Source organism: Mya arenaria, chromosome 2 (assembly GCF_026914265.1).
Source record: "Mya arenaria isolate MELC-2E11 chromosome 2, ASM2691426v1".
Classification (NCBI taxonomy): domain Eukaryota; kingdom Metazoa; phylum Mollusca; class Bivalvia; order Myida; family Myidae; genus Mya; species Mya arenaria.
This window is the reverse complement of record NC_069123.1, coordinates 55,512,984-55,540,743: the sequence shown is the minus strand read 5'-3', so window position 1 is coordinate 55,540,743 and position 27,760 is coordinate 55,512,984. Positions and strand designations below refer to the sequence as shown.

The 27,760-nt window shown below is 35.1% G+C and overlaps 1 protein-coding gene across 4 annotated transcripts in view; it reads left to right on the top strand.

Moving 5' to 3' along the window:
• LOC128206514 (uncharacterized) overlaps positions 1 to 27,760 on the top strand; it is an 89,179-nt gene that overhangs the window by 56,031 nt on the left and 5,388 nt on the right. For all 4 annotated transcript variants that reach the window (XM_052909074.1, XM_052909050.1, XM_052909066.1 and 1 more), the window contains 30 exons: positions 102 to 218; positions 1,343 to 1,483; positions 2,612 to 2,777; positions 3,849 to 4,100; positions 4,366 to 4,691; positions 5,042 to 5,176; positions 5,580 to 5,675; positions 6,444 to 6,671; positions 7,638 to 7,911; positions 8,203 to 8,284; positions 9,889 to 9,985; positions 12,768 to 12,938; positions 13,526 to 13,687; positions 13,915 to 14,076; positions 14,467 to 14,631; positions 15,632 to 15,799; positions 17,194 to 17,364; positions 17,611 to 17,775; positions 18,344 to 18,505; positions 19,106 to 19,270; positions 19,498 to 19,656; positions 21,892 to 22,050; positions 22,278 to 22,442; positions 22,943 to 23,113; positions 23,378 to 23,542; positions 24,117 to 24,278; positions 24,521 to 24,685; positions 24,795 to 24,959; positions 25,548 to 25,703; positions 26,535 to 26,672. In XM_052909074.1, coding sequence (XP_052765034.1) covers positions 102 to 218; positions 1,343 to 1,483; positions 2,612 to 2,777; positions 3,849 to 4,100; positions 4,366 to 4,691; positions 5,042 to 5,176; positions 5,580 to 5,675; positions 6,444 to 6,671; positions 7,638 to 7,911; positions 8,203 to 8,284; positions 9,889 to 9,985; positions 12,768 to 12,938; positions 13,526 to 13,687; positions 13,915 to 14,076; positions 14,467 to 14,631; positions 15,632 to 15,799; positions 17,194 to 17,364; positions 17,611 to 17,775; positions 18,344 to 18,505; positions 19,106 to 19,270; positions 19,498 to 19,656; positions 21,892 to 22,050; positions 22,278 to 22,442; positions 22,943 to 23,113; positions 23,378 to 23,542; positions 24,117 to 24,278; positions 24,521 to 24,685; positions 24,795 to 24,959; positions 25,548 to 25,703; positions 26,535 to 26,672 — 5,010 coding nt within the window. The remainder of the gene's footprint in view (positions 1 to 101; positions 219 to 1,342; positions 1,484 to 2,611; positions 2,778 to 3,848; positions 4,101 to 4,365; positions 4,692 to 5,041; positions 5,177 to 5,579; positions 5,676 to 6,443; positions 6,672 to 7,637; positions 7,912 to 8,202; positions 8,285 to 9,888; positions 9,986 to 12,767; positions 12,939 to 13,525; positions 13,688 to 13,914; positions 14,077 to 14,466; positions 14,632 to 15,631; positions 15,800 to 17,193; positions 17,365 to 17,610; positions 17,776 to 18,343; positions 18,506 to 19,105; positions 19,271 to 19,497; positions 19,657 to 21,891; positions 22,051 to 22,277; positions 22,443 to 22,942; positions 23,114 to 23,377; positions 23,543 to 24,116; positions 24,279 to 24,520; positions 24,686 to 24,794; positions 24,960 to 25,547; positions 25,704 to 26,534; positions 26,673 to 27,760) is intronic.

The window sequence follows — 27,760 nt, the reverse complement described above, 5'->3', positions numbered from 1 at the left end:
TATATATTGACTTAAATTCAAAGATCAACAGTAAATTAACAATTACATTTTGGATGAAAAACATCTGTATCTATAAAATGTAAATGTTTGCTGTATGACAGGGTGGACAGGCGATGGTTGCCATGTTCTACGAGACTTGTGTGGCTCAGACAATCCTTGTAAGAATGAAGGGGAATGTTCAGTCACTCAGAACGGTTACAGCTGTAACTGTAAACCTGGTAAGGATGTATCTAGTTATTCACACCTTTGTTCCTTCTTCAGGGTATTTGGAATGAAAATTATATTTGCAGGGTATTTAAAAAGCATATGAATGCTGTGTAAAGTCTTAATTTGATTGTGTTAAAGAAGGATATTAGGGTGATTGCTTCAAATTACTGACAATGAATATGTTTACTTTTTAGCTTGACTATTTGAAGAATAAGGAGAGCTATACTACTCACCCAAGCGTCAGCATCACACCTTTGTTTTAAGATATGTATTGCCAACTATCCAACCTACTTAATTAATCAAGTTAGATAACTCTATCTTGAATAAAATGCAAACTATTGCCCTTTATTATTTGATTTAGAAATTCTTGTTAAGGTTTTGCATGTTAGCACTTGAAGGTAATATCTCAGCAACTGCTTGATGTATTGTTTTGAAACTTTATACAATGCTAGTCAACCATCAAACCTACTTGTATAACCAAGTCATATAACTCTTTTTTGCATAAAATGCTAATTATGCCCCTTTATTTTTCAACTTAAAAATTCTGGTTAAGGTTTTGCATGTTAACACATTTAAGTCAATATCTCAGCAAATACAACATGTATTGCATTGAAACTTAAGACATGTGTTCCCAACTATCCAACAAGCTTGATTAATCAAGTTAGATAACTCTATCTAGCATATGATAGAAATTTTGCCCCTTTATTATTCGACTTAGCAATTATGGTTAAGGTTTTGCATGTAAGCACATGTAAGTCAATAACTCAACAACTACTTGATGTATTGCATTGAAACTTTATACAATTAAGTATAGTAACTCTATCTTGCATATAATACAAATTTTGCCCCTTTATTATTTGAATTAGAAATTTTGGATAAGGATTTGTATTTAATCTTATTTTACAGTGATCATGTATGTTTCACTAAAACTTTGCAATTCTTATCTTAAAAGTGGGGAATAGTCGAGCGTGCTGTCTCTGTGACAGTTCTGTGATTTATATTGTGTACATTTTATAATCGATGTTGTTTCTGAAATTAGTGAACCAAATTATTCAGATGTACTGACTTTTTTCTTTTGATTTATTTTAAGTAAGATTTAGTAGCATTTACAAGAATATTTTGAATCCTTTTGTAGGCTACACAGGTCAAGACTGCAGCACTGAGATTAATGAATGTTTAGGCAAAACATGCCCTGGTGGGGGTCAGTGTTTCGATGCCATTGGCAAATACTACTGTCGCTGTCCCCTTAAGAAGACCGGAACCAACTGTGGAAGAGGTAGGATATTTGGGTCAATTGATAGCATCATCCCTTTATTGATATCTGGAAATGAGAAGAATGATGCGGACGTGTCAGATATATGTACTGAAAAACGATGATGAAAATTATACTTGATTTTAAATTTATTCAATTTTCCAGAAAAAAGTTGGAACTATTGTGATATTCTTAATTGTTATTGCTGGTTTAATTGTAATCTGCATACAAAAACAATTAACGTTTGCCATGACTAAATAAATATTCAAAGATATTTGAATAAATCTAAGTACATATGTTTGCTAGAGTCAATACTGTGTATGGGCGGCACCCATAGAAATGACCCAGACAAGAAATTATGGGGAAAGTCAAGAGAAATAATCTTTAAACCTCTATTACAATAGATAGAACACGGTTAAAATTTTCAAATCAGTAAGCCACATTGAATGTTTGTTTACAGTGCCAATTTTTTAGTGATTGTGAAAACAGCAATGGTTATTGAAACAATGCAACTTTAGGAATTATATTTCTCTGTTTATTAATATGTCACTCCTTCTAAAAAGACCAAGAGAATGTGGCAAAGTGAAATAGTTTGTACTATTGTAACTCTGTACCTTGAGAACTGCTTGGATGTTCACAATGATCCCCATGATTCACAGTATGCATGTTTATTAATTATTTTACTACATATTGATTTTGCACAGATTCTAATCGTACAATATAGAATATATATTTTTTTAATATAAGCATGTTTTTACCATATCCAAATTTTCCATTGCTGATATAGATAAATAAAGGAAATGTGAGAAACGCTCTTTCGCAGTTAGGGAAACAAAACCCTTTTTTCCCCACTAATTCCCTGAAATGACAAATACAGCCTGAAATTGACTTAGAATAAAAACTGTAAGGAGCCTTATACCATAGATAAAGACGCAGGCATTTTTTTCTTGGGAATTTTAGGGGAAAAAGTGCATCCTATACACAGACATTTATGATATATACAGTGTAGAAAGGCCTTTAACACTGCTGCTCCACAGTGGTCTTGATGCGAATGTATTCAACAATGCACTATGTTTGATATTTTGATAAAATTGAATAACTCAACAGGACTCGTTTTCCCAGACGATGTCATGAATATACAATGATTTTCAGATTTTGACCCGAATTATGACTTATACTTCAACCACCCGCTGGGGAAAGGGTTTGCATGGATCCCATACTTTGTACAGGTTCCTGACGTTAATGCCATGTCCATCACGGCTTGGGTTCGCTATGCTAGGGATGGAGGAACTGGGATCTTTCTAACAATGTTTATCGGGTATGTTATATTTTTCTACTATTTCTTGCACCTTTTTATATTAATTCTGAGTTTTATTATACAATAATTGACTAGGGGGTCATTGAATATGATCAGACATTCACAGGTAAAAAGTCTGTTTTTCTGCCAGTAACTACCAGATCACATTCTATGGATCCTAAGTCAACAACTGTTTTATTATAATTATGACTATGTCATTTTTGTATACAAATCAATTATGAACATAATAACGAACAAGAAAAAAAATTATGCAATAATTTTTTATGTAAATATAAATAGCATGCCAATAATAGTCCTCTATCATTTTCAACGTTTTACCGGAAATAGAAATTTAAAGATCAACAACACAAGATTATTGGTAGATATGTCCATGCTAACATATTTTTGTAACTGAAATGGTTATCAATTGGATATTATAGGTAGACCACGTATATGAGTGGGGAAACCCCATAATAATGAAATATCATATATATTATATGTGTATTGACCAATGAGAAAGTGTCAATTCATAGGTCATATATTAATATCATATTCTCTTGGGATAAGTCCAATTGACAGTTTAAACCCTGGTGTGTAATTGATTTGTAGAATATGGCATTGTTGTGCATTATGCCATTGTGACTTTGATCGGAAACCCTGTGTGCTTGAGTAATAGAAAATGGCATTTATGTGCATAATATGCCATGGTGACTTTGATTGAAAACCCTTGTGCTTGAGTAATAGAAAATGGCATTTATGTGCATAATATGCCATTGTGACATTGATCGGAAACCCTGTGTGCTTGAGTTATAGAAAATGGCATTTATGTGCATAATATGCCATGGTGACTTTGATTGAAAACCCTGTGTGCTTGAGTAATAGAAAATGGCATTTATGTGCATAATATGCCATGGTGACTTTGATTGAAAACCCTGTGTGCTTGAGTTATAGAAAATGGCATTTATGTGCATAATATGCCATGGTGACTTTGATTGAAAACCCTGTGTGCTTGAGTAATAGAAAATGGCATTTATGTGCATTATGCTGTGCTTAGGTCAGAAACTTATAATTTATCACTCATTGTATAAACAGAGACCGTCTGAATGCTGCTACCAAGGTTCTAGAATTCTACGAGAATGGTGTCAAGGTTTACGTGGACAATGGCCCAGTGATGCTCACATATGAACGAAATGTACACTTGAATGACGGAAACTGGCACTTTGTCACACTGAACTTGAACATGACAACTGGAACCATGGTTCTCCTGTTGGACACAATCAAACACAAAACTGTCACCAACTCTGGATTTAGTTTAACAGATCTAAAGGTCAACAATGGATTTAGGTATGTGTTTAAACTGTCAGCCAAAATCTGGTTAGATAATTATAACCAATGATGCCCTTATAATTAAACTAAATTTACTGAATTAATAATCGTAAGTGTATTACTACTGAGAGCTAAACAATTTGGTTAATACATGCATGTCATATTTTGCCAAAAAATATAACAAAATTGTCTGCTTAGTAGATTAAATACTTATGCATGTATATTTGCATACAAAGGAAAATATATTAAAATTTTGTAAAGGAATATATAAATCCCATAACAGAATGTGGGTGGCCCTGGGATGTGAGTTTGACAATGAGCAGAGCATGTGCTCCGGATCTAACAGTTTCCATGGCTACCTGAGCCAGATCAACATGTACCGTCGAGAACTCACATTTGTTAACCCAGAGCCAAACAAGCCCGGAGAGATTTCATACAACTTTGCCGTCCCGCGCTTCATCTTTGAGGACAATCAACAGCTGAGTAACGTGGTCCTTGTTTGGAATGAATATGAGTTAGAAAGCGGGGTGATGAGGATCGTACCATCACAAGCTCAGTCTGATAAATGTGGAAAGCTTGGAAGAAATCCTCCATGCAGCTTCTTTGCAGGTCTGTGTATGAGGATAATAGAGGAACTAAATAAGATATTGGCCAGAAGTTGTATTTCTTCATACTTCAACTTTGAAGAAAAATGAATTTGAAATTAGTTCATATATTTATATGACTATAAGTTAACATTTGTACATATTTATACTGCTCAATATAACATATGAATCATAAGTTTTCCTTATACGTACATTTCCCAATAGACACAATTATCTAGTATCCTTTAATTCAAACTTATTTCCAAAATTGTGTGATGGAACTACAAAAATTATCAGCATAAATAATGTAAAACAAGACAAAAGATGAATCGCTTTAATGTTTATTTTTATTTCTATGTATGTGTTTATTCATAGGCCAGTCTCGTCCTGCTGTTGAAGACTGTCCCGCTGATTTCTCTGTGTACTCAGTCGAGCGTATAATCACGGTATCATGGGGTGCACCAAGATTCTTGGGCAATTCTATTGTCTCTTCTCCCAGTCAGTTACCAGGTAACCATTGGTGTTTCCATTTCAAATCATTTAACATATTGTAGCAAAGGAATTGGGTCATGTTTTTAAAAGAATAACATAAGGCACAAAACTTGATTTGATGATACGATATAGCTACTGCAAGCATAAATCTAGTTATTGACATTATACTCTAGTGATAACTCTTAAATTGTAGGTGATGAAAATATTTTGTGCAACATAATGTCAAGATAAACGCTCAATAATGAGCTGGAGTATAAGTGTAAAGCATTAAAATTCATCTGCACAATAATCATAACATTGCTCACTTCCAACTACCTGTTACCATTTTGATGGGAGTTGAAGTTTAGGCGTTAACAAAGAAAACACTCAAAAGTAATGTGGAAAACAAGTGAATCTATCTGAGATCTATCTATGTGACCAGGGGCAGCATACACATGGGGAGCTTATCCAGTCACCTATGTAGCCACAGACGCTGCTGGAAACAAGGCCTTCTGTAGTTTCAAATTCTATGTTACATGTAAGTCAATTTATCTTTATTTACCAGTATAGCCTATTCAGTTTGTTAATTGAAAGGTTTCAGTTTAGTTTAGGTAAACTCATTTCTTTGACTTTAACTATGACAATAGCTGATAGCTTATACAATCACACTAAATTTTGTGTTCAGGGTGAAAACAAGAAATCATGTCCATGTCCATTCTGAGAAGCTAACAGAAAGTACCGGTAACCCTAGTTGGGATCGAACCAGCCACCTCTTTGGTGAAGGATGAAACTCATACTTCTTTACCATGTACACTCTTTTAGTCAGTAAAACATTTCTAAACATGTTTTACTGTATTTTTACTCAGCAGTTTTAGATCAGAGATTATTATCTGATGCTTTTTGTGTATTTATTGACATGCATGTACTATTACTGGGGATGTTTTTTGAGATGATGAATAATATTTATGTTCATTCAAATGTTTACAATCATCTAAAAATTATTGAGCCTGATTTCACTTTGGATGGCAAAAGTTTTGGGTTAAATGGGAAAGATTTTAAAAATTTGCTTAGGTCTATTGTGAGGGTATTGTGATTTTTAGGGTATAATGTCAAATTATACCCTAAAATTAATTTTTAATAAAAAACATCTTATGAAATGATATAAAGCTTTGATGAACATTTTTTTTTCACATGAGGATCTACTAGTTGCTGATTGATGGCATAAAAGTAAAGGAAAAAAACGCCATTTCAACATATAAAAAAAAATAATTCCTTTTAATATATTTAACCATATTTCAATTGCCAGCCAACCAGTGCGATGCTCCGCCAAACCCGGTCGGAGGTTACCAGACTAATTCCACAGAGATGAATCGATCAGGAAGGACAATTCACTGCTACAATAGCAATAGCAACACCAACCCACAGAAGTTCTATTACATTGATCGCGAGCATCCAGATCTGTTTACGTGTGGCCCGTCTGGGAGCTGGAACATTGAAAAGCCATTCAATCATTATAGATACCCCTCATGTGGGGGTAAGTTTTCAGGACTTTGTGTTCTTTTTAAACTGTATGCAGGGGTGTAGAAATGGGCCAGAAGCCTGTAAAATAACCCGGTTACTTTAGCATCTTCAACCGGGTATTTTTCCGCACCAACAAAATTAAAATATATAATTTTTTGTCATGTTTTAATGTTTACATCCATTTTAAACCCCGATTGTTGGTATTGTTTAATTTGGTTTCCGCGCGTTCCGACTACAATGCAGCATTAGCTCGATACGTGATATCATTTGTCGCATCCCCCTCTGGGATGTTTTCAAGTACTAGGTTTGGGTTTCCCAGCATTCCGAATACACTAACATAAGCTCGATACATGACCTCATTAGTCGCATCCCCTCCTGGGGATGTTTTGAAGTTAATGATTTGTGAAGCAATGAAAGGTGAAAAAAAAAGAATATTTTTTCCAGACACCAACAAGCATAGTGAGTTTGCAACATGATCGTGTCTGACTTCTGTTAGTCTTATTACCATTTGCGCAACAGTCCTTTTCATATTCAAGTACATTTATGTTAAGGTTCCCTGTCACAAATTAAACATGAAACAGAAGACTAGAAACTGACTGGGGGAGGATACCCAGACCCCCCCCCCCCCCGCCTAATTTTGGGATATTCCAAGCTACTTAAATTAATTTCAATAATGTCAAGATAAATAATGTTTTAGGTTTTTAAAATTTTAACCAACAGTATTGAAAATATACTTAAGAAACAATCTGGGATTTTTTTCATTTGACACGTGCAGGCCTAGCTAAAGAACTTCAGCGAACATTTTACATATAACCAAATATGTTGTAGATGCTTGCAATGGAATTACTGTTTAAAATAGGATGCAATAATGCAAAGTTAATGTATAAAACTTCCTAGTAATATTATGTTATCAAAATTTGATAAGGACTACAGTTTAATTATTTTATCTATTTAATAATAATTTCCCTTAATATTTCAGAGATTCGAGCGAAACCTCGAAAGAATATTGTCCTTCGAATCTACTACAAGCCTACAACAGTGGCATGTAATGCCATTGAAGACAACCTTAAAGTCCTCATCAAACAGACATTTACCACCCTTCAAAATATCTTTGTTGGGGAGGACCTTTGCCGGGTGGCAAACTGTGACGATATTCAGATTAATATTACCTGTGTGGAGCGTTCACGCAGAAAGAGGCAGACAACACTTTCGGAATTACAAGCCACTGTAAATCTGTTGAATGCCCCTGCCACGTAAGTTACAATCCAGCCAAAGGTTTTCACCATATAACCTAAATGATTGTTTTTGATAAATTGAATATTGCTATCACAATACCTGTTTATAAATAATGCTTTCTTTACTTATTTCACCGTGTTAAAGTTGTTTTAATCTTGAATGTGTATGTTGCTAACAGATTTTTCTGAAATAGAATTTCATGTTATTACGAATATATTTAATGTTTGAGATTTTTAAAGCTACATTTCTTGAATAGAAAAGGAAGGATTTTGATTGATTGCACCTCATAACGGTGATGATTTTTACAGGACCATGCTGGATGGTGAAACAGTGACAATAGAAGATTTCATTATATTGTTCAGTCTTTCAAACAACACCTTCGACTACTCTGTAAGTCATAATTATGCTTATATTATTATTTTTACATCAGGATTTAATTTTCCAATTAAGTGGAAAGGTTATAAGTTTAACAGTAATGCTTAGAATCTGCTGTTTCAAGAGTCTTTTATTTGCAAGCCATCAGGGGTGGTATTCATAAACTTCTTAAGTCAATTCCTAATTTCCAAAATACATAATATATATTGACCTTATTGAAAAAGATATATTCTAATTTAAAAAAACACACACACACTTATACATTTCTTTTCATTTGACTATGAAAATTTTAACAAATTGACTTAAGTTAGGAAATGACGTCAGAAGTTTTGTGAATACCGCCCAAGGTATTCATATGTATGTCACCTTAATTGAGTGCATGATGTTTGCTATTATATACTTTCAAACATTCAAGTTGTTCATATGATCCTGTATATCCTGTGATCCTGTACATCATTTGATACTGTACTTCATGAGGTACTGTACAACATGTGATACCGTACATCATGTGATACTGTTCATCATGTGATACCGTACATCATGTGATACTGTACATCATGTGATCCTGTACATCATGTGATACTGTACATCATGTGATACTGTACATCATGTGATCCTGTACATCATGTGATACTGTACAACCTGAGATCCTGTACATCGTGTGAAACTGTACATCATGTGATACTGTACATCGTGTGATCTTGTACATCATGTGATACTGTACGTCATGTGATACTGTACGTCATGTGATGCCGTACATCATGTGATACCGTACATCATGTGATCTTGTACATCATATGATACTGTACATCATGTGATACTGTACTTCATGCGATCCTGTACTTCATGCGATCCTGTACTTCATGCGATCCTGTACTTCATGCGATCCTGTACATCATGTGATACTGTACATCCTGGTCAATTACATAATTATCATGTAAAATTGGTACAAAGTAGCCAGACATATTAGAAGTATGTTTACAATGCCCACAAATCTAGCAGTATGCACCTTTTGTACTGGAAAAAGGACAAGTGTTCACTACCAGATCATGTGCTCTTGTTCATACTCAACACAACTCAAAACTCATTTTATTTACTAATTCGGGTTACAATGTATGCAACAACATGAATAGGATATATATAAAACGCATGTTAAATTTTTGGGAATCGGGTACAGGAATTCAAAATAACTGATTAATAGTACGTAAAATTATAACCATCTATAAATGTTCACATATAAAAGCTTAGCAGGGCCACTGTTGTTTTATTTGTCTACAAAATGGAGCAGTATCACACGTGTCAACTATGTTATTCAGACAGTGGTATAAAACACCAGGGGCTCTGTTTGGCTATGTATTGTTTTGTGAAAACATATAAGTACAATGTTATACAGAGTGATAGTAATATTCAGATAGTAATTTGCATGTCACACAAGTAAAGGTAATTATAATTTAGGTAATATCAATTATGTTACAGAAACAGATATATATTTACTTCATTTCCAGTGTCTAGTTTAGCCTTTGAAGTGTTTGGAATATTGTTAAATCATTTTGATAACAAGGATTTGTCATGATTATTCAACTTTGTGTATTCTGATTGAAATGTTAACCATTTTATAGGAAGAGATTCCTAATGCTGAAATAGACATGCTCAACTTCAACATTGATGGAACATTTGTCTGCCCAGTGCTGGAGGTTTTAAGAGATGGCGATTGCGGTAAATAGTTGCTACATATGTAATTGACAACATTGACCTAATCCTTGAATCCTTGTGACCTCAATTAGCATGATTTCACAGCTGAATTATTTCTTAAAATTATCTTTGGGTCCCTTCATGTCAATTATTATAACAACACAATTCATGTATTAAATAAAGACATGGTCATCAATATAACTTATTTTCATGGGGAAAATATTGTCTAGCTAAATTGGTAACTAAATCTTTTGAAATCTCAGTTCTAGTGCAATATACAGGAGTTCAATCCTAGAAAATTCTTGTGTATTTGTTTTTATGCCCCCGAAGGTGGGCATATTAAAATCGCACCGTCCGTCTGTCCGCCCGTCTGTCCGTCCGTCCGTCCGTCCGGCTCTGTAACTTTCCCTTGTATGGACAGATTTTAAAATAACTTGCCACATGTGTTCCACATACCAAGACGACGTGTCGCCTGCAAGACCCGTGTCCCTACCTCAAAGGTCAAGGTCACACTTAGTGTTTATTCACAATGGAGTGCTGCATATAAGGACATAGAGTATAGGTTGTCGTGTCCGGGCTGTAACTTTCTCTTGTATGGACAGATTTTAAAATAACTTGCCACATGTGTACCACATACCAAGACGACGTGTCGCCTGCAAGACCCGTGTCCCTACCTCAAAGGTCAAGGTCACACTTAGTGTTTATTCACAATGGAGTGCTGCATATAAGGACATAGAGTACAGGTTGTCGTGTCCGGGCTGTAACTTTCCCTTGTATGGACAGATTTTAAAATAACTTGCCACATGTGTTCCACATACCAAGACGACGTGTCGCGTGCAAGACCCGTGTCCCTACCTCAAAGGTCAAGGTCACACTTAGTGTTTATTCACAATGGAGTGCTGCATATAAGGACATAGAGTATAGGTTGTCGTGTCCGGGCTGTAACTTTCTCTTGTATGGACAGATTTTAAAATAACTTGCCACATGTGTTCCACATACCAAGACGACGTGTCGCGTGCAAGACCCGTGTCCCTACCTCAAAGGTCAAGGTCACACTTAGTGTTTATTCACAATGGAGTGCTGCATATAATGACATAGAGTATAGGTTGTCGTGTCCGGGCTGTAACTTTCCCTTGTATGGACAGATTTTAAAATAACTTGCCAAATGTGTTCCACATACCAAGACGACGTGTCGCATGCAAAACCCGTGTCCCTACCTCAAAGGTAAAGGTCACACTTAGAGTTTATTTACAATGGAGTGCTGCATATAACGACATAGAGTATAGGTTGTCGTGTCCGGGCTGTAACTTCCCCTTGTGTGGACAGATTTTAAAATAACTTACCACATGTGTTCCACATACCATTACGACGTGTCGCGTGCAAGACCCGTGTCCCTACCTCAAAGGTCAAGGTCACACTTAGTGTTTATTCACAATGGAGTGCTGCATATAAGGACATAGAGTATAGGTTGTCGTGTCCGGGCTGTAACTATCTCTTGTATGGACAGATTTTAAAATAACTTGCCACATGTGTTCCACATACCAAGACGACGTGTCGTGTGCAAAACCCGTGTCCCTGCCTCAAAGGTCAAGGTCACACATAGTGTTTATTCACAATGGAGTGCTGCATATAAGGACATAGAGTATAGGTTGTCGTGTCCGGGCTGTAACTTTCCCTTGTATGGACAGATTTTAAAATAACTTGACACATGTGTTCCACATACCAAGACGACGTGTGCCGTGCAAGACCCGTGTCCCTACCTCAAAGGTCAAGGTCACACTTAGTGTTTATTCACAATGGAGTGCTGCATATAAGGACATAGAGTATAGGTTGTCGTGTTAGGGCTGTTACTTTCCCTTGTATGGACAGATTTTAAAATCACTTGCTACATGTGTTCCACATACGAAGACAAGGTGTCGTGTGCAAGACCCATGTCCCTACCTCTTAGGTGAAAGATACACTAAGTGTTTATTCACAAGGGAATTCTGAATATAAGGACATAACAGTGTAGGTTTTCAAGTATGGGTGGTATTTTGTTATGTTCAGAGGCAATTTAAATTAATTTGCCATATGTATTTGACATGTAAAGGCAAGATCAACTTTTCATGTACTGACCTTGTTCGTAGGTCAATGTCACATTCGGGGGCATTCGTCACATACTGTGACAGCTCTTGTTTATTATAAAGTTCTGTTTTTTGCATTTTCCCAAATACATACTTTTATAAACAGTATTTTATACCGTATGATGTTTCCAAGAAGTTTCATGATACAAACTTTAGTAGATATCATTAAAAGTTTATAGTGATTTTATGTATGGGAGTTTTATGTCAATAAACAAAGGTCATAAATATTTGTTATCTAGGTATGCCATCGTTAAAATCAATTTATTTTTATGCCATAATGATAATAATATCTGTTGTGATGTGAAGTTAGCTAAGCGAAATATAGACAGTATAACACTAGGTTAAATTCTGATGAGGGTATTTAGGGAGTGATGATTGGTATATAATAAATGGGATGCCAATACAATTAAGTGTATTCGTGTTTGAAACCCCATCTTTGATAATAAAGCTAGGTGTTTTCAGTGACCATTATATATAATTGATGGCTTTGAAATCATATGATTAAGATGGTATTTATTGGATGTTGAAACTTCGAAAAGAACCTATATTAATAGTGAATCTGCTTACATGTAGTTATTTTACTTATGCTTAAATTATTAAAAAAAAGTAAATTTCATTTTATATTTGACAAAAGATTGCAATAAACAGTGTATGATATTTGTACTGATGTGTTTGTGTACCAGTGGAGTGTGGTCCGGGAAACTACTACCGGGTACTGGACAATGGTGAGGCTATCTGTGAGGACTGCGCACTTGGATACTACCAGGACAGCTCCAGACAGAGTGTTTGCAAGCCCTGTCCTAGTGGGCAGACCACAGAAATGACCGGAGAATTTGATCCCAACATGTGTAAAGGTGAGTTAATGTGAAATATTTTTCTTTTGTTTGTAAGATGCAGATTTTTACCTAAACTTACACATTCAACATAAAAATGGATTTTTATCTTGTCTGATTTTCACTGAAAAAAAGCTTGGTTATTGTGATATAGCCTTGACGATGTTGTCATCAGCATCATTTAAAGCTTATTTTTGGCAATAACTCAGACATGTAAGATATCCAAAATGATGGTTGGTATATATGTTGCCAGAGACAGTAAACACATGGATAGAAAAGGCCACCACATATTGCTTGAATAATTGTCAATATTTGCCCATTTTATACTGAAGAACATGTACCGACAAGTACAGCATTCACTCTGGGGCAGTCTTGATCTGGCTTGATCTTGTGTTTAATTTACAGTATTTATAAATCACTAAAATATACACACCTAGGTGATATTTTATTTTTTTTGTTTTAAAGAGTTCGATACTTAGACAAGCCTAGTTGATATTTTATTTTTGTGTTTGATACTTAGAAAAATGTAATTAGAAAAGTACCCTGTTTAATTAACTAATTGTGTGGTATGAAGTATAATATTTAGTTTTTATTGTATCTGTTTGTAGATAGCTGCTCTCCTGGCTATTACTTTGATAATGATGTGAACCGATGTGTGGCCTGTGGTATTGGTTACTATCAGAACGAAGCGGGCCAGTTCTACTGCAAACACTGTGGAGCAAGTTTCACAACTGAGAACGAGGCATCCACGTCAATCACACAGTGCTCAAGTTGGTCATTGATAAATACTCCTTTCAGATATTTGTTATGAGAATGGTCAAATTTAATTTCAAAATGTTGAAAATGAAACTTTTGTAACTTTTTTGCTGAAGTCTAGCTATTAAAATATTTTGAATATGCTTTAATACATTTCAGATTTATTTTTGTTGTTGTTGAAATATTCTCAAATAATATAAAAGCAAAAATTTGAACTGTCAGTGAATCTTGATATTTCTAGGCCAATGCCAGAGCGGTGAGCAGTTAAGCGGACCAAACAACTGCACCAAATGTCCTATCGGTACCTACAGAAATTCTAGTGAATCTCGTGTATGTGTACCATGCCCTACAGGTTTTGTCACCGCCACAATTGGAGCCCCTTCGGCAGACTACTGCACAATAAGTGAGTTTACACACATTGTACCTTTCATGATGTTTTCTCACATTGAACGTTTGGTTTTGATTCTTAAAATGGATAATCACATAGTGATTGTGATTCTTGATTTTGAGCTCAAGTCAAGTCCAAGCTCAAACTTTCTGACAAACTACTCCAATCTTTCTGTATACTAAGGAATTATTTGTTAATAGACTTATGGTCATGGTGTCGATCCAAACCAGTCTTTTGACAATGCATAATACAAAATCTTACCCTGTAAGATTATAAGTTTATAAATAATAATGAAGCCCCTGAATGGTGGCACATAGTTATTAGACTGTCCATCTGTCTGTCCGTCTGTACAGTTTTAGCAGCCCTGGTCATAACAGAACTTTAATTCTGACTTTTTCTAAACAGGAGCTTGTGAGGCCGGTAATTACCGCATGCAGGACAACACATGCTCGCCCTGCCCCTTGAACACTTACCAGCCTGATCGCCTCCAGGACTCCTGTATCCCATGTGGATCTCCCAGTATGTACCACACTGAAAGCACGGGTTCAACCAGCAAGGACCAGTGTCTCTGTAAGTTTTCCAAGACAGACATGTATGAAATTTTGACATATTCTCATAACATTTGGAGAGAAAATACAATAGATGGTATTCTTTTAAAGAAACTGCAAGAAATACCTACCAATGGCATTGTCTATTGGTTATTTTGACGATTGTTTTATCAATAAATTCCCATCAGGGAGCACAGGGCAATGGGGTTGAATGTAAGTGTTTGGTACATGTAGTTAATCATATACTATAGATGTGTACAATGCTGCTGAACTTTGGGACTAAATGCCCTTATTTGTTATTGCTAAATGGTAAAAATGATAAACAGATCTGAACATTACTTTCCAAGAATCAAGCTTTTATGACTCACGTTAAAGATAGAAATGATTGACTTCAAAAATGTTTACTGATCAAATTTTTCTTGTGTTTCTCTTCAAAAGCAGTCTGCAATTACATACAGGTGTACTGATACCACTTATATACTCGAAATATGTTAGAGTTTAATGTTATCATAGAAAATTCCTTCTTCTTTGATATCAGAAGAAAGACACCACAAGTGCAAATTGAAAAAAAAAGAAATAGCAATGATATCTGTGCGTATTGTGCTTATAGTATTTAAATATATTTTAACAAAAAAAGTGAACATAAATTATAATGGATACATTTTTGCAATAGTTTTGGGGGGGTTAACATTTATTATTCTGTAGTCAAATCATATTGAGATTTTAAGAAAATTATAAGTTTCCATGCTGAATAAAATATTTTTTGGCCAAATGAAGCATGAAGATGTCAACATAATTAAATGTGATCAAGTTGTGCCTGCTTGATCTAGCTCACTTTAATATTTAAGATATAACTACATAATGTAAAATCACATATACCTGAAAGATCTCAATTTTCTATTGTGTATTTGGATTTTAATCTAATTTATTCTCATTTTAATCAAAAGAAGTATGCTATTGTTTCATTGAGGTATACATTTTTCTTAAGTGTGATTAATGTGGGTATGTGTTGTATTTTCCAGTTTACTGTCCGTCAGGCCAGGAGGTGGATGGAACAGAACAATGTAAGCTGTGTGAACGAGACCATTACAAGGACAACAATGAGAACATACAGGGCTCCTGCACCCCGTGTCAGGGGAACCGACGAACCAACAGGACTGGTGCTGAATCAGCCAATGAATGCACAATCTGTAAGTCTTGTTGCTATGGTATAATTTAGCAATATTGAGTCAAGGTTATTTTTTCAACATAGATGTAAATTTGCAATCTTATATTTTACCACAGTAAAACTGATTATATACAACACCTGCTGTGAAGGATCTGCTAATGATGCAATTCTGTATGTGGTGATGAAATGTGTGTCTATTTCAATTTTATGTTCAGTCACCATTACAAGTTATAGGAAACTAAAGAAGAGAGCTTTTCTTTGATATCAGTTTTATTTTCAATTGTAAATTAAAAAAAAAAGAAATCAATTAAATTTTAGAAATGACTACCAGTTTGACTGTTGTATTGTTGAAAAATGTCAAATGACTACCAGTATGACTGTTGTATTGTTGACAAATGTCAAATGACTACCAGTATGACTGTTGTATTGTTGACAAATGACAAATGACTACCAGTATGACTGTTGTATTGTTGACAAATGACAAATGACTACCAGTATGACTGTTGTATTGTTGACAAATGTCAAATGACTACCAGTATGACTGTTGTATTGTTGACAAATGACAAATGAGTACCAGTATGACTGTTGTATTGTTGACTAATGACAAATGACTACCAGTATGACTGTTGTATTGTTGACAAATGTCAAATGACTACCAGTATGACTGTTGTATTGTTGACAAATGTCAAATGACTACCAGTATGACTGTTGTATTGTTGACAAATGTCAAATGACTACCAGTATGACTGTTGTATTGTTGACAAATGTCAAATGACTACCAGTATGACTGTTGTATTGTTGACAAATGTCAAATGACTACCAGTATGACTGTTGTATTGTTGACAAATGTCAAATGACTACCAGTATGACTGTTGTATTGTTGACAAATGTCAAATGACTACCAGTATGACTGTTGTATTGTTGACAAATGTCAAATGACTACCAGTATGACTGTTGTATTGTTGACAAATGACAAATGAGTACCAGTATGACTGTTGTATTGTTGACTAATGACAAATGACTACCAGTATGACTGTTGTATTGTTGACAAATGTCAAATGACTACCAGTATGACTGTTGTATTGTTGACAAATGTCAAATGACTACCAGTATGACTGTTGTATTGTTGACAAATGACAAATGACTACCAGTATGACTGTTGTATTGTTGACAAATGTCAAATGACTACCAGTATGACTGTTGTATTGTTGACAAATGACAAATGAGTACCAGTATGACTGTTGTATTGTTGACTAATGACAAATGACTACCAGTATGACTGTTGTATTGTTGACAAATGTCAAATGACTACCAGTATGACTGTTGTATTGTTGACAAATGACAAATGAGTACCAGTATGACTGTTGTATTGTTGACTAATGACAAATGACTACCAGTATGACTGTTGCATTGTAGACAAATGCCTGGTGGGCCAGTATCCAAATAGCTTGAACACAGGCTGCTTGCCTTGTGAACTGGGCTCCTACCAGGACGTGCCTGAGAGCACTGGGTGCAAGCAGTGCCCCCAGTCCCCTTTCCCACAGAGTACTCGTGACACTGGTGCCGATGGGGTTGAAGACTGCGAAGGTATGTTCTTTGCCAAGGAGCATTATTCTGTTTGCATGCATTTTTCCCAGCAAGTCATATTTAAGATATGTTGTAGTTCAGCGTTATCATTGTACTTTATAATCACTTATCAGGAGCCATCTTCATACACTCACATCAAGGCCAATTAGTCTGTTTAAGACAGTTATTTATTGAAATAAATAATTTCAAGAACAGAAATAAAATGTTCTTTTATAAGAGTAAAATTAGTGAAGCTGAATGTTTCAGTGTACTGTAATTCTGGCTATGAACGCCTCAATGCGGCTTGTGTTCCGTGTGGGCTGGGCAAGTACAAGGACAATGGAGCCGGTCTGTTCTCCATGTGTACAGATTGTGATCCCCTTTACACCACTGCTGGGGAGGCCTCCACAAGCAGCAGTAGCTGTAGCATAAGTGAGTATCAGGGCCCGTTTTAGTATGATCTCAGTCAAGTTTATAATTTGAAATGATCTAAGCATCATAGATTCATTATTTTACTTATTTGACTAATTTTTCTACTTTAGCTAGTATTCAGAAAAGATGGAAAAAAGTCATAACTTACAAAATCTTCAATGTGTAGAGACGTCACAGAAGACCCTGAATTTGTTTTTCAATTTTGATTCCAGCCAAAATTCAGTTTACACGTCAGTGGTAGTCAAATAAGGAATATAGGATTCTAGGATATTTTCATTTTATGACTCAGATCTGAAATGAAATGGGCCCCAGCTGTACACTGTTCCTATTGCATGTCAGTGTAATGTGTATGTTCAAATGGATGGTATCATCCTTTAGTTCTTTTGTACAATATGTGCTTTCTTGTTGACATTTAGTAATATTTGGAAAATATGATGCATTTATCTGTCAATTTGTAATATGATTAATACATTGAAAACTACACAGATAAATGCTTTAATAGTACAAATTATCTAATGAACACCCTATTTGAATGACTATAATTTCAATTTTATTGTGTGTATTTCAGGGACTTGCCAAGTCGGGACTTACCGGAATGCAGATGACACAGGATGTATTGACTGTCCCATTGGCCAGTACCAGCCAAACGAGTACCAGACGCAGTGTTTGAATTGTCCAACAGGAACTAGCACAATGAACACGCGCTCAAACTCTTCCAATGATTGCTTAAGTGAGTTCAGAGATGGTAGAATTTTAAGAGCATTTAGACCTTAAATCAATGGGCCCCAGATTCTTGAAATTTCTTTATAACTTGAAAAAGCTTATAACTAACTATTTTTGTTGATTATTCTATCATTTACGTAGTATCTACACCTTAGTTTATTAGAATTTAATTAACAATGATCTTAATGATAACTACAATGAACACTTTTTCATTGTTAAAAATAAAAGTTTATAATGTATTTTGGCTAAGTGAAATAAGCTATTAAGCCTGTTAAGTGAAACAAGTTTCAAGAAATTAAAGTCAGACCTTTAAGGGTTTTAAGCTTCTATTTAAAATGTTCACAAAAATAAATGGTTTAACATAGTTTACCAAAGTTAACCAACCATTTATAACTTTAAGCAAAGATTTCTGTTTGTATGTAAACCACAGAAGAATATCGAGGGGTGAATGTGAAAAAGGTTAAAGTGACATTAAATATAGAAGAAAAAAGAACCTTTTTGCCATCACTCCTCAATATAATATAAAAACTACCAAGAAAAAGCATATAATTTTTAGCTTTTCAAAACTTTACAGCATTAAATATAGCATGGTTGATATTTTTTACAGTGTACTGCCCATCTGGCCAGCAAATGACTTCAAACGGTTGCCAGAGCTGTCCCCGTGGTTACTACCGGGACGAGAATGATGGACTGTTCCTCCCTTGCAAGATGTGCGATATAGAGTTCATTACACCTGGAGTTGGCGCAATATCTGAAAATCAATGTATTGTTGGTATGTACATGGTTAATGTTTTACATAGATGAATTTGATTTTACCTATACTTGAAATTATTTCGCTTTTTTGAAATTGTACATGTTGTTTCCATAGCAGAAAAATAGAGGCATAGCGGAATTGCTTCTGTTTGTATTCAAATTATTCTTTATTGAGACCCCTTGTCTAGCTGTACTCTTAATGTTAATATAACACATAGCTTTTATTAAAAATTTATTCCTTTTCAGGTAACTGCAGTGCTGGTTTCAAACTAAAGACAGATAACACTTGTGAGATCTGTCCTAAGGGAAGTTACTCTGCAAACAAGTGGCTCACAACCTGCACACTATGCGGCCAGCACCTGACCACAGAGAATGCGGGCGCTGTTAGTCCTGACCTCTGTATATGTACGTACTGGTAGCATCATAATAGAGCCTTTTTGTTGAGCAAGTTCATCACTTTTTATTATTTTGTATCTGGATAGATTTTAAATTTTGCTACATTATTTATGAAATATTTCAATGGAAAAATAAAAGATTATTTAAAAAAAATTAGTATGATAATATTGTCTAAACCATAATAGATAAGTATCTCTTTCACTGTTGATAGCTTCATTTGTATGATCAGATGGCTGAAATATCCATTTGGTATTAACCATAGATAAAAACACATTATTATACCCCCGATAAATGAAGTTTGAAGGGGGTATATTGGAGTCACTCTGAGGTCGGTCGGTCCGTCCATCGGTCCGTTGCAATTTACCTTGTCCGGAGCATAACTTAAAAACTACTGGATGGAATTGGATTAAACTTCATACAATGGTAGAGCATAATGAGAGGAAGTGCCGTGTACAATAACCATAACTCTATTCTTGCTTATTACTGAGTTATTGCCCTTTGTTACTTTTTTTATCCGGAGTATAACTTGAAAAGTACTGGATGGAATTCATTGGAACTTCATACAATGGTAAAGCACAATGAGAGGAAGTGCAGTGTTCAAGAACCATAACTCTACTTTAGCTAATTACTGAGTTATTGCCCTTTATTTGTTTTTTTGCTGTCTGTTTTTTTTCCAGACATTTACATGCAAACTACTTGATGGAATTTATTAAAACTTAATACAATGGTAAAGCACAATGACAGGAAGTGCAGTGCACAAGAGCCATAACTCTGTTTCAGCTATTTACAGAGTTAGTGCCCTTTGTTACTTTTTCTTGTCTGGAGCATCACTTGAAAACTATTGGATGGAATTTAATAAAACTTCATACAGTGATAGATCATAATGAGAGGGAGTGCAATGTACAGGAACTGCAATTCTATTTCAGCTTATTACAGAGTAACTGCCCTTTGTTACTTTTTCTTGTCCGGAGACTAACTTGAAAACTATTGGATGAAATTTAATAAAACTTCATACAGTGATAGATCATAATGAGATGGAGTGCAGTGTACAGGCACCGCAATTCTATTTCAGCTAATTACAGAGTTACTGCCCTTTGTTACTTTTTCTTGTCTGGAGCATAACTTGAAAACTATTGGATGGAAATTAATAAAACTTTGTACAGTGATAGATCATAATGAGATGGAGTGCAGAGTACAAGAGCCATAACTCTATTTCAGCTTATTACAGAGTTACTGCTCTTTGTTACTTTTTTCTTGTCCGGAGCATAACTTGAAAATTATTGGATGGAATTTAATAAAACTTCATACAGTGATAGATCATAATGAGAGGGAGTGTAATGTACAGTAACCGCAATTCTATTTCAGCTAATTATAGAGTTACTGCCCTTTGTTACTTTTTCTTGTTTGAAGCATCACTTGAAAACTATTGGATGGAATTTAATAAAACTTCATACAGTGATTGATCATAATGAGAGGGAGTGCAGTGTACATGAACTGCAATTCTATTTCAGCTAATTACAGAGTTACTGTCCTTTGTTACTTTTTCTTGTCTGGAGCATCACTTGAAAACTATTGGATGGAATTTAATAAAACTTCATACAGTGATAGATCATAATGAGAGGGAGTGCAATGTACAGGAACTGCAATTCTATTTCAGCTTATTACAGAGTAACTGCCCTTTGTTACTCAAACAGCCTATTAATAAATTTATGCGACACTCTTTTGTCTTGGAAGCATTATTGTTAGTTTTGTATTTGCATGATCCTAGACATTTAAACAAGCATATTATATGATAAATTTTATGAAACTCCTAGGTTGTAACAATATATATATCAGAAGAAATAAGTTGTGCGGGACTGTTACACTAGGTTTATCTGAATCGTTAATTTGATACTTCCATTTCTTTAACACTCGTTTATAATTCATTTGAATTTCTAGATTATACAGTACTTCGTTGTACACCTGTTTATAAGACAGATCCAATGAGCGTTATCATAATTTTTTTATATTTTAGAATTTCAGTTCATTGGTTTCCTTCAGACTTCACTAATCTAGAACTAACCAAACGTTTTCTTACACAAATGGATCATAATACTAAAACATTCTATCTATGAATATTTATTAAGCATGCAAAACCTTTTTTATTTTAATAAATATAAATAATGAGATATTATCTTGCTTAATTTTCAAACAGGTATTATAAGTTTTACTCTTGACCCTGATATTTAATAATATTTACCACAGTGGAGTGTGAACCTGGCTACGAGGATGTCGGGAGTACATGTGTTAAGTGTTCGAGGGGATTTTACAAGGAGGAGAAGGCCGCTGCTGCCTGCAAACCCTGTGACGGGAACTTTACCACCGAGACTACTGGTGCAATCTCGTCTGCCGCCTGTACTATACGTATGTTGTGGTTTTCTTTTCACCTTTACTTTCTGGCACACATTCAGGTTGTATTTAAGATTATATTTAAGATAAAAACAAAATTCAGTATTATGTTAAATGAGCTGTTTGTTGAATATTAGATAATTGAATATACTGCTATCCAGAACTTTTGGACAGTGGCTGTGTGGCTCTATTACTAGTTAACTGATTCAAACAGGTTCCTACATATATGTTTACTTTTGCAGCTGCATGTTCAAAAGGTTACTACCTGGACCGTTCTGGCGGACTCATATGTCGCCCATGCCCCTATGACACATACCAGGACCAGGTATGGCAGGAGCAGTGTAAACCCTGCAACCCCAACCTCGTCACCCTTACCATGGCCGCTACACAATCAACACAGTGTGTCTGTACGTAACAACTTCCTTATGTGTGTTGTCATAACCTTAGTGTCTTTATTTATACAGACATTAATGGCATCATTGAAATACTTCAAACATTCAGCTTTCACCTCAAAATAAAATTGTATTAAAAAAGGATGGGCCATGAAAGCCATAATTCTTGCTTAAACGTAATGACCCTAATGCTAAACTAAGAAACGGTAGAAGCATTAGCTTGCCCTATTATTGGTCTTGTTTAACCTAGTACCTTTGTTTGTTGTCCCACATCGTATGTGACCTTTGCTATATACAGTTACTGATTTGATTGTTGTATCATGCAGGATGTGACCATTGCTATATACTGTAACTGATTTAATTGTTGTCACATGCAGGATGTGACCATTGCTATATACTGTAACTGATTTGTTGGTCGTCCCATGAAGTATGTGACGTTTGGCATTTAGTGTAACTGATTAATTTGTTATGTTTTGTACGAGTGAATATAGTTCAAGCAATGTATCTGTCTTCAGCTGACTGTGTGTCTGGCCAAGAGTACAACTCCTTGACCGGGCGATGTGACCTGTGTCCAGTCGGCTACTATAGGAACCGCGATGTCCGCTCACAAACAAAATGTCAGCTGTGTAACCTCAACTACATTACCGATGGTGAAGGCGCTACAAGTGATGCTCGTTGTACAATAGGTAACAACACGACTTGTACTCAGTAAACTGTTCGCTCTTAACATGCTTTGTTTTTCAATAGACAACCAGCAATGTAAAAGCTGTACACATGTTAAGAAGTTTAAAAGGCTATACCTGTTAATTTGTCTGTGTTATATAATGTTGTATATTATTTATTTAATAGCTTGAGAAATGATATTAAAAACTTCTCATTTGTAACTTATAAATGCTTATGTCAGTATATTTATGATTTATGAATTTAATATGAATACTGTGTGTTTGAAGCAAACTGCAGCACGGCAGGTACCTACCGAGACACAGCAAGCAACACGTGCCGCTCATGTCCTGTTGGGACATATAATGCACAAAAGTGGCAAATCGCATGCACCCCATGTCCCAGCGGCGAGTCCACTGCCTCAACTGGGTCCACCTCACAGGCCAGCTGCAAACGTGAGTAGGGGGAACTGCACTAGCATTGTATTACAATTGAATGTGGTTGAATTGTTACATTCCAGTCTGAAATGTTCCGTACTCCTTAGGGTGCTTCTTTTTTCCAATGATCAGGCCCTGATTTCTCGAAACTTCTAAAGCTTAACATGCTTCAGTAGCTTATTTCAATTAGCAAAAATACTTAAATTGAACTTATGGTTTATTGTGATAATCATAAATTTAATTCCTATCTAAAGTATAAAAGTTTTTAAAGAAGTTAATATGAAAAACGATAGCGAGGTTAGCTTAATCCTGTTATAAGGGACTTAAGAAGTCTTGAGAAATTGGGCCCAGTATAATTGTATACTCAGCGAAAAATCCCTGCTACAATGGATTTATTTATAAAGAAGATTTAAGAGTAAAGCTGTTCTCAGTGATTCCAGAACATTAAATGAGGTTAAATGTTTAACTGTGTGGTATTGAAAGTAAATAATAAAAGTAGAGGATAATGTTTTGCATTAAATCAAGTTGTTATCATTTGAGTATGGAATAATTTGATCAAATAAGGCCTACATCCTTCCTATTTTTCACCTAGGTGTGTGTCCTCTTGGTCAGTTTGTGAACAACAACAACCAGTGTCAGCAGTGTCCAATTGGCTACTATCGGGATACAGCAACATCTGACACATGTACTAAGTGTCAGAACGGGCTCCTTACAGCCAACCAGGGTGCGACATCACCGGATGCCTGCACTCTCAGTATGTTTTCCTAAAAAAAATGTTTTTCAGATTCGGAATTACAATGCAAGTTTTCAACTTCAGGCTTGCTGAAAAATAACTTGTATGGTACAGAAGTAAAGAAATTTTATAGTCTGTAGGATTTAGTTCATTGCAAAATTTAAATGCAAGGTCTGCAGAAAGAATATTCAATATGAAATTAAGGCTTAAAACTAAAAAAAATGCGTAACAATTTTTGTTAACATGTTGGCTTTGTTTTGAAGGTCCATGCGTTGCGGGTGAGCGTTATATCTTGGCTGAAGAGCAATGTAAGAAATGTGACATTGGCACCTACCAGCAATTCAGCGGTCGTTTTGCCTGCATTGACTGCCCCTTCACCATCAAATACACACCTACAATTGGCTCCACATCCGTGGACAACTGCAGAAGTGAGTTCATGATTAAACATACATTGTTCTATGTCTTTATCTCAACATTGACATTTTGTTTTATGGAGTATAATTTAAACAAAGAAAACAGTACGAGTTCCTGTTACAGGTCCGTGTACGGTTGGTCAACAGTTTGACGAGAACCGGGCCCTGTGTGTGCCATGCCCAAGTGGAACCTTCCAGCAAAACCCATTCGAGTTCTCATGCACTCTGTGCCCCACCGACCAACCATACTCCATTGTCGGGGCGACCAGCAGTGCCCAGTGCCAGAGAAGTTAGTTGCTTTTAAATATACATCAACTAATCAAATTGACAAAAAAAGTACTTAAGATTATCTTTTAGAGTGGTTTTGTTTTATTTAATTGTACCTTTATATTTTTAGATATTATATTTCTATGTTTTTAAAACCATTTTGCTTATTACAAATTATCATCAGATTAAAACTGAAAATCAAATGATAACAGTAAACTATCATTAAATTAATCAAAACTCAAACACTTAGGAATAAAATTTCTTATTGCAAATAATAAGAAAGCTGAAACATTAACATTAAATACAAGAGAAACACATGGTAAAAAGGATGTAAATGAAACAAATCTACGTATATTCTGTGTGCAAGAGTGAAATAAATTTTGGTCTAACTGTAACACCAAAATTTCTTTAAATTTCCTGTTTCTTTGCATAAGAAACATAGCATTGTGACATTATTTTGCAGACATAATTGAAAAGAAAAATGCATAATCAATAATAAACACTACATTACTTTAATTGTTCAATACAGAAATGAAAATCAAAAAGTGTTTGGAAATGTTATTTTATGGGAAAACAAAAGAAACAAGACTGTATGTACCACTTCCCACAGGTCCATGCGAGGCTGGCCAGGAGTACAGGAATGGGGTGTGTTCGGACTGCCAGCGGGGCTACTACCAGCCCAATGCATTTGAGCTCACATGCTTGCAGTGTCCCGAGAACCGACCTAGCTCACCCCCTGGGGCCACCAGCCAAAGCCAATGCCAGAGTAGGAAACTTGATGTGTTTATGTATTAATGATTGTAAATTCCTTATACCCCTGTCACACTGCCCTGATATTTTTTGTAACTTATAGCGATATTTGACGGATTTAAACTTGTCCTCAACTGCCAACTACTGGCAGGAGTTGTTAGAGAAAAGTATTGTTCAAGACTTATAGAAGAATTAATTTCTCTGATATTTTTATGGGCCAAAGACAGGAGAATTCACCGGTGTGCACAAATAAGTTGAGGCAACTGTGATATTCCTTTGACACTAAAACAGAAATGCATGAGATTGTAAGAGATTTGTATGAGCTTCTACAGGTTTAGCAAGAGTAAGCATATTTTTTTTGTAATGACTAAGCAGTTGTTGTTGTATAGCCAAAACAGGCAACAAGGCAGATGATTGGTGACATATTGTACTGAGTGTATTATTGTACCACGATGTGAGTGGATTGAAGCGTGCAAGAATAGTTTCAATGAGGAAAGTTTTGAACAGTTTAAACTTATTTTATATGATACTTAGTTGATTTTAATATGATATATAGCGATGTCTTTTTGGCATACCCTTGACATAAGGTAGATTTTCAAGTCAACGTAACTCATAGCACTTGGTGACAGTGGCTGACAGGGGTATTAATTATGATTTTCAACTGGAATTGACTCATCCTTTTTTAAAGTATCTTTACTAAATAAAGAACTGGCCTTTATTCTAATTGTATATTTGAAATACTCTTACTGCTTTGCGAATGAACCAGCATTAAACAAGCTGTATTTTATACTTGTGTCTTTGTGAGACGTGGTGACAAGAAATTATGACACTTCTGTTATGACTGTAGACTACTGTGATGCTGCTACAGACTGCTCTACAAATGCCACTTGCACTGTAGACAACAGCAATAGCCGTGGATATCGGTGCGCATGCTTCCCTAACTACGATGATATTAGTGTTGGTACTGCTGGAAACACCTGTATACGTGAGTATCCTCATCAAGGACTTGAATTTATTTTCCATTAAAGAATAGTTGTACATTTGTAGCTGGTCTGTTTTCCTTTGAAAAAAGTTGAGGTATTTTCATAGCCTCGATGTCAGTGCAAAATCTCTTATCTTCACCATCACTCAAAAAATGTTCAATAAAGTCTAATGAAACTTGATAATCAGGTATTTAGGTACATGTTGCAAGACCCATATCTCTGACTTAGATACTTGTTGAGTTACAAGGCATATGCGTTTTGATTGACTGAAAACAACAACATACAAGCATGGAATTCATTCTGTGGCGCTCTTGATTTATATCAGCCAGAATTCTTGAGAGGTCGAGATTTATGAGTGAAATGGGAAGGGTTGGCTGAATTATGTTTGATTTGTTTATAAAATGTGTTTAATTTAATTTGCTGTTTCCCTTGTTGTCGTCTGAATTTCAGAAAATCTATTTTTAAACTACATGAGGACTTTTGATATTTGTTATGTAGCATAATATGATGGCCCTTTACAAAGGCTTTTGGAACATGTGTACAGTTTTGTAAACAAATTTTGTGACCTTGACTGTGACTTTTTGACCTACTTATTTTTGAAATTTCAGAAATGAAACTGAGACCATTGGTATAGTTTAGAAAACAAATATCAATGTTGTTCGCAAATGACCTATACTTCAACACTTTGAACTACATTTTTATTTTTGAAGCTACAACAGCAATGCAATTTGGACCATGTGACAGTTCTAAAAACAGATATCCATTTTGTCCTCAAATGACCTATGCTTGGACATTTTAACTTAATTTCTTTTTTTAAAGCTACAGCAATAACATTTCAGCCATATATACAGTTTTGAAAACAATTATACATGTTGTCCTCGGATCAGCTATACTGTGGTATTTTGACATACTTTCTTATTTTTGAATCTACAGCAATGAAATTTGGACCATGTGTTCAGATTTGAAAACAAATATCAATGTTATGCTTGAATGACCTTAGCCACTACAACATTTGACTATATTCCATCATAGCTTAATCTCTAGTTGCATTACCATAAACCAATTAACTTAATTGTCATAAAATAATGGC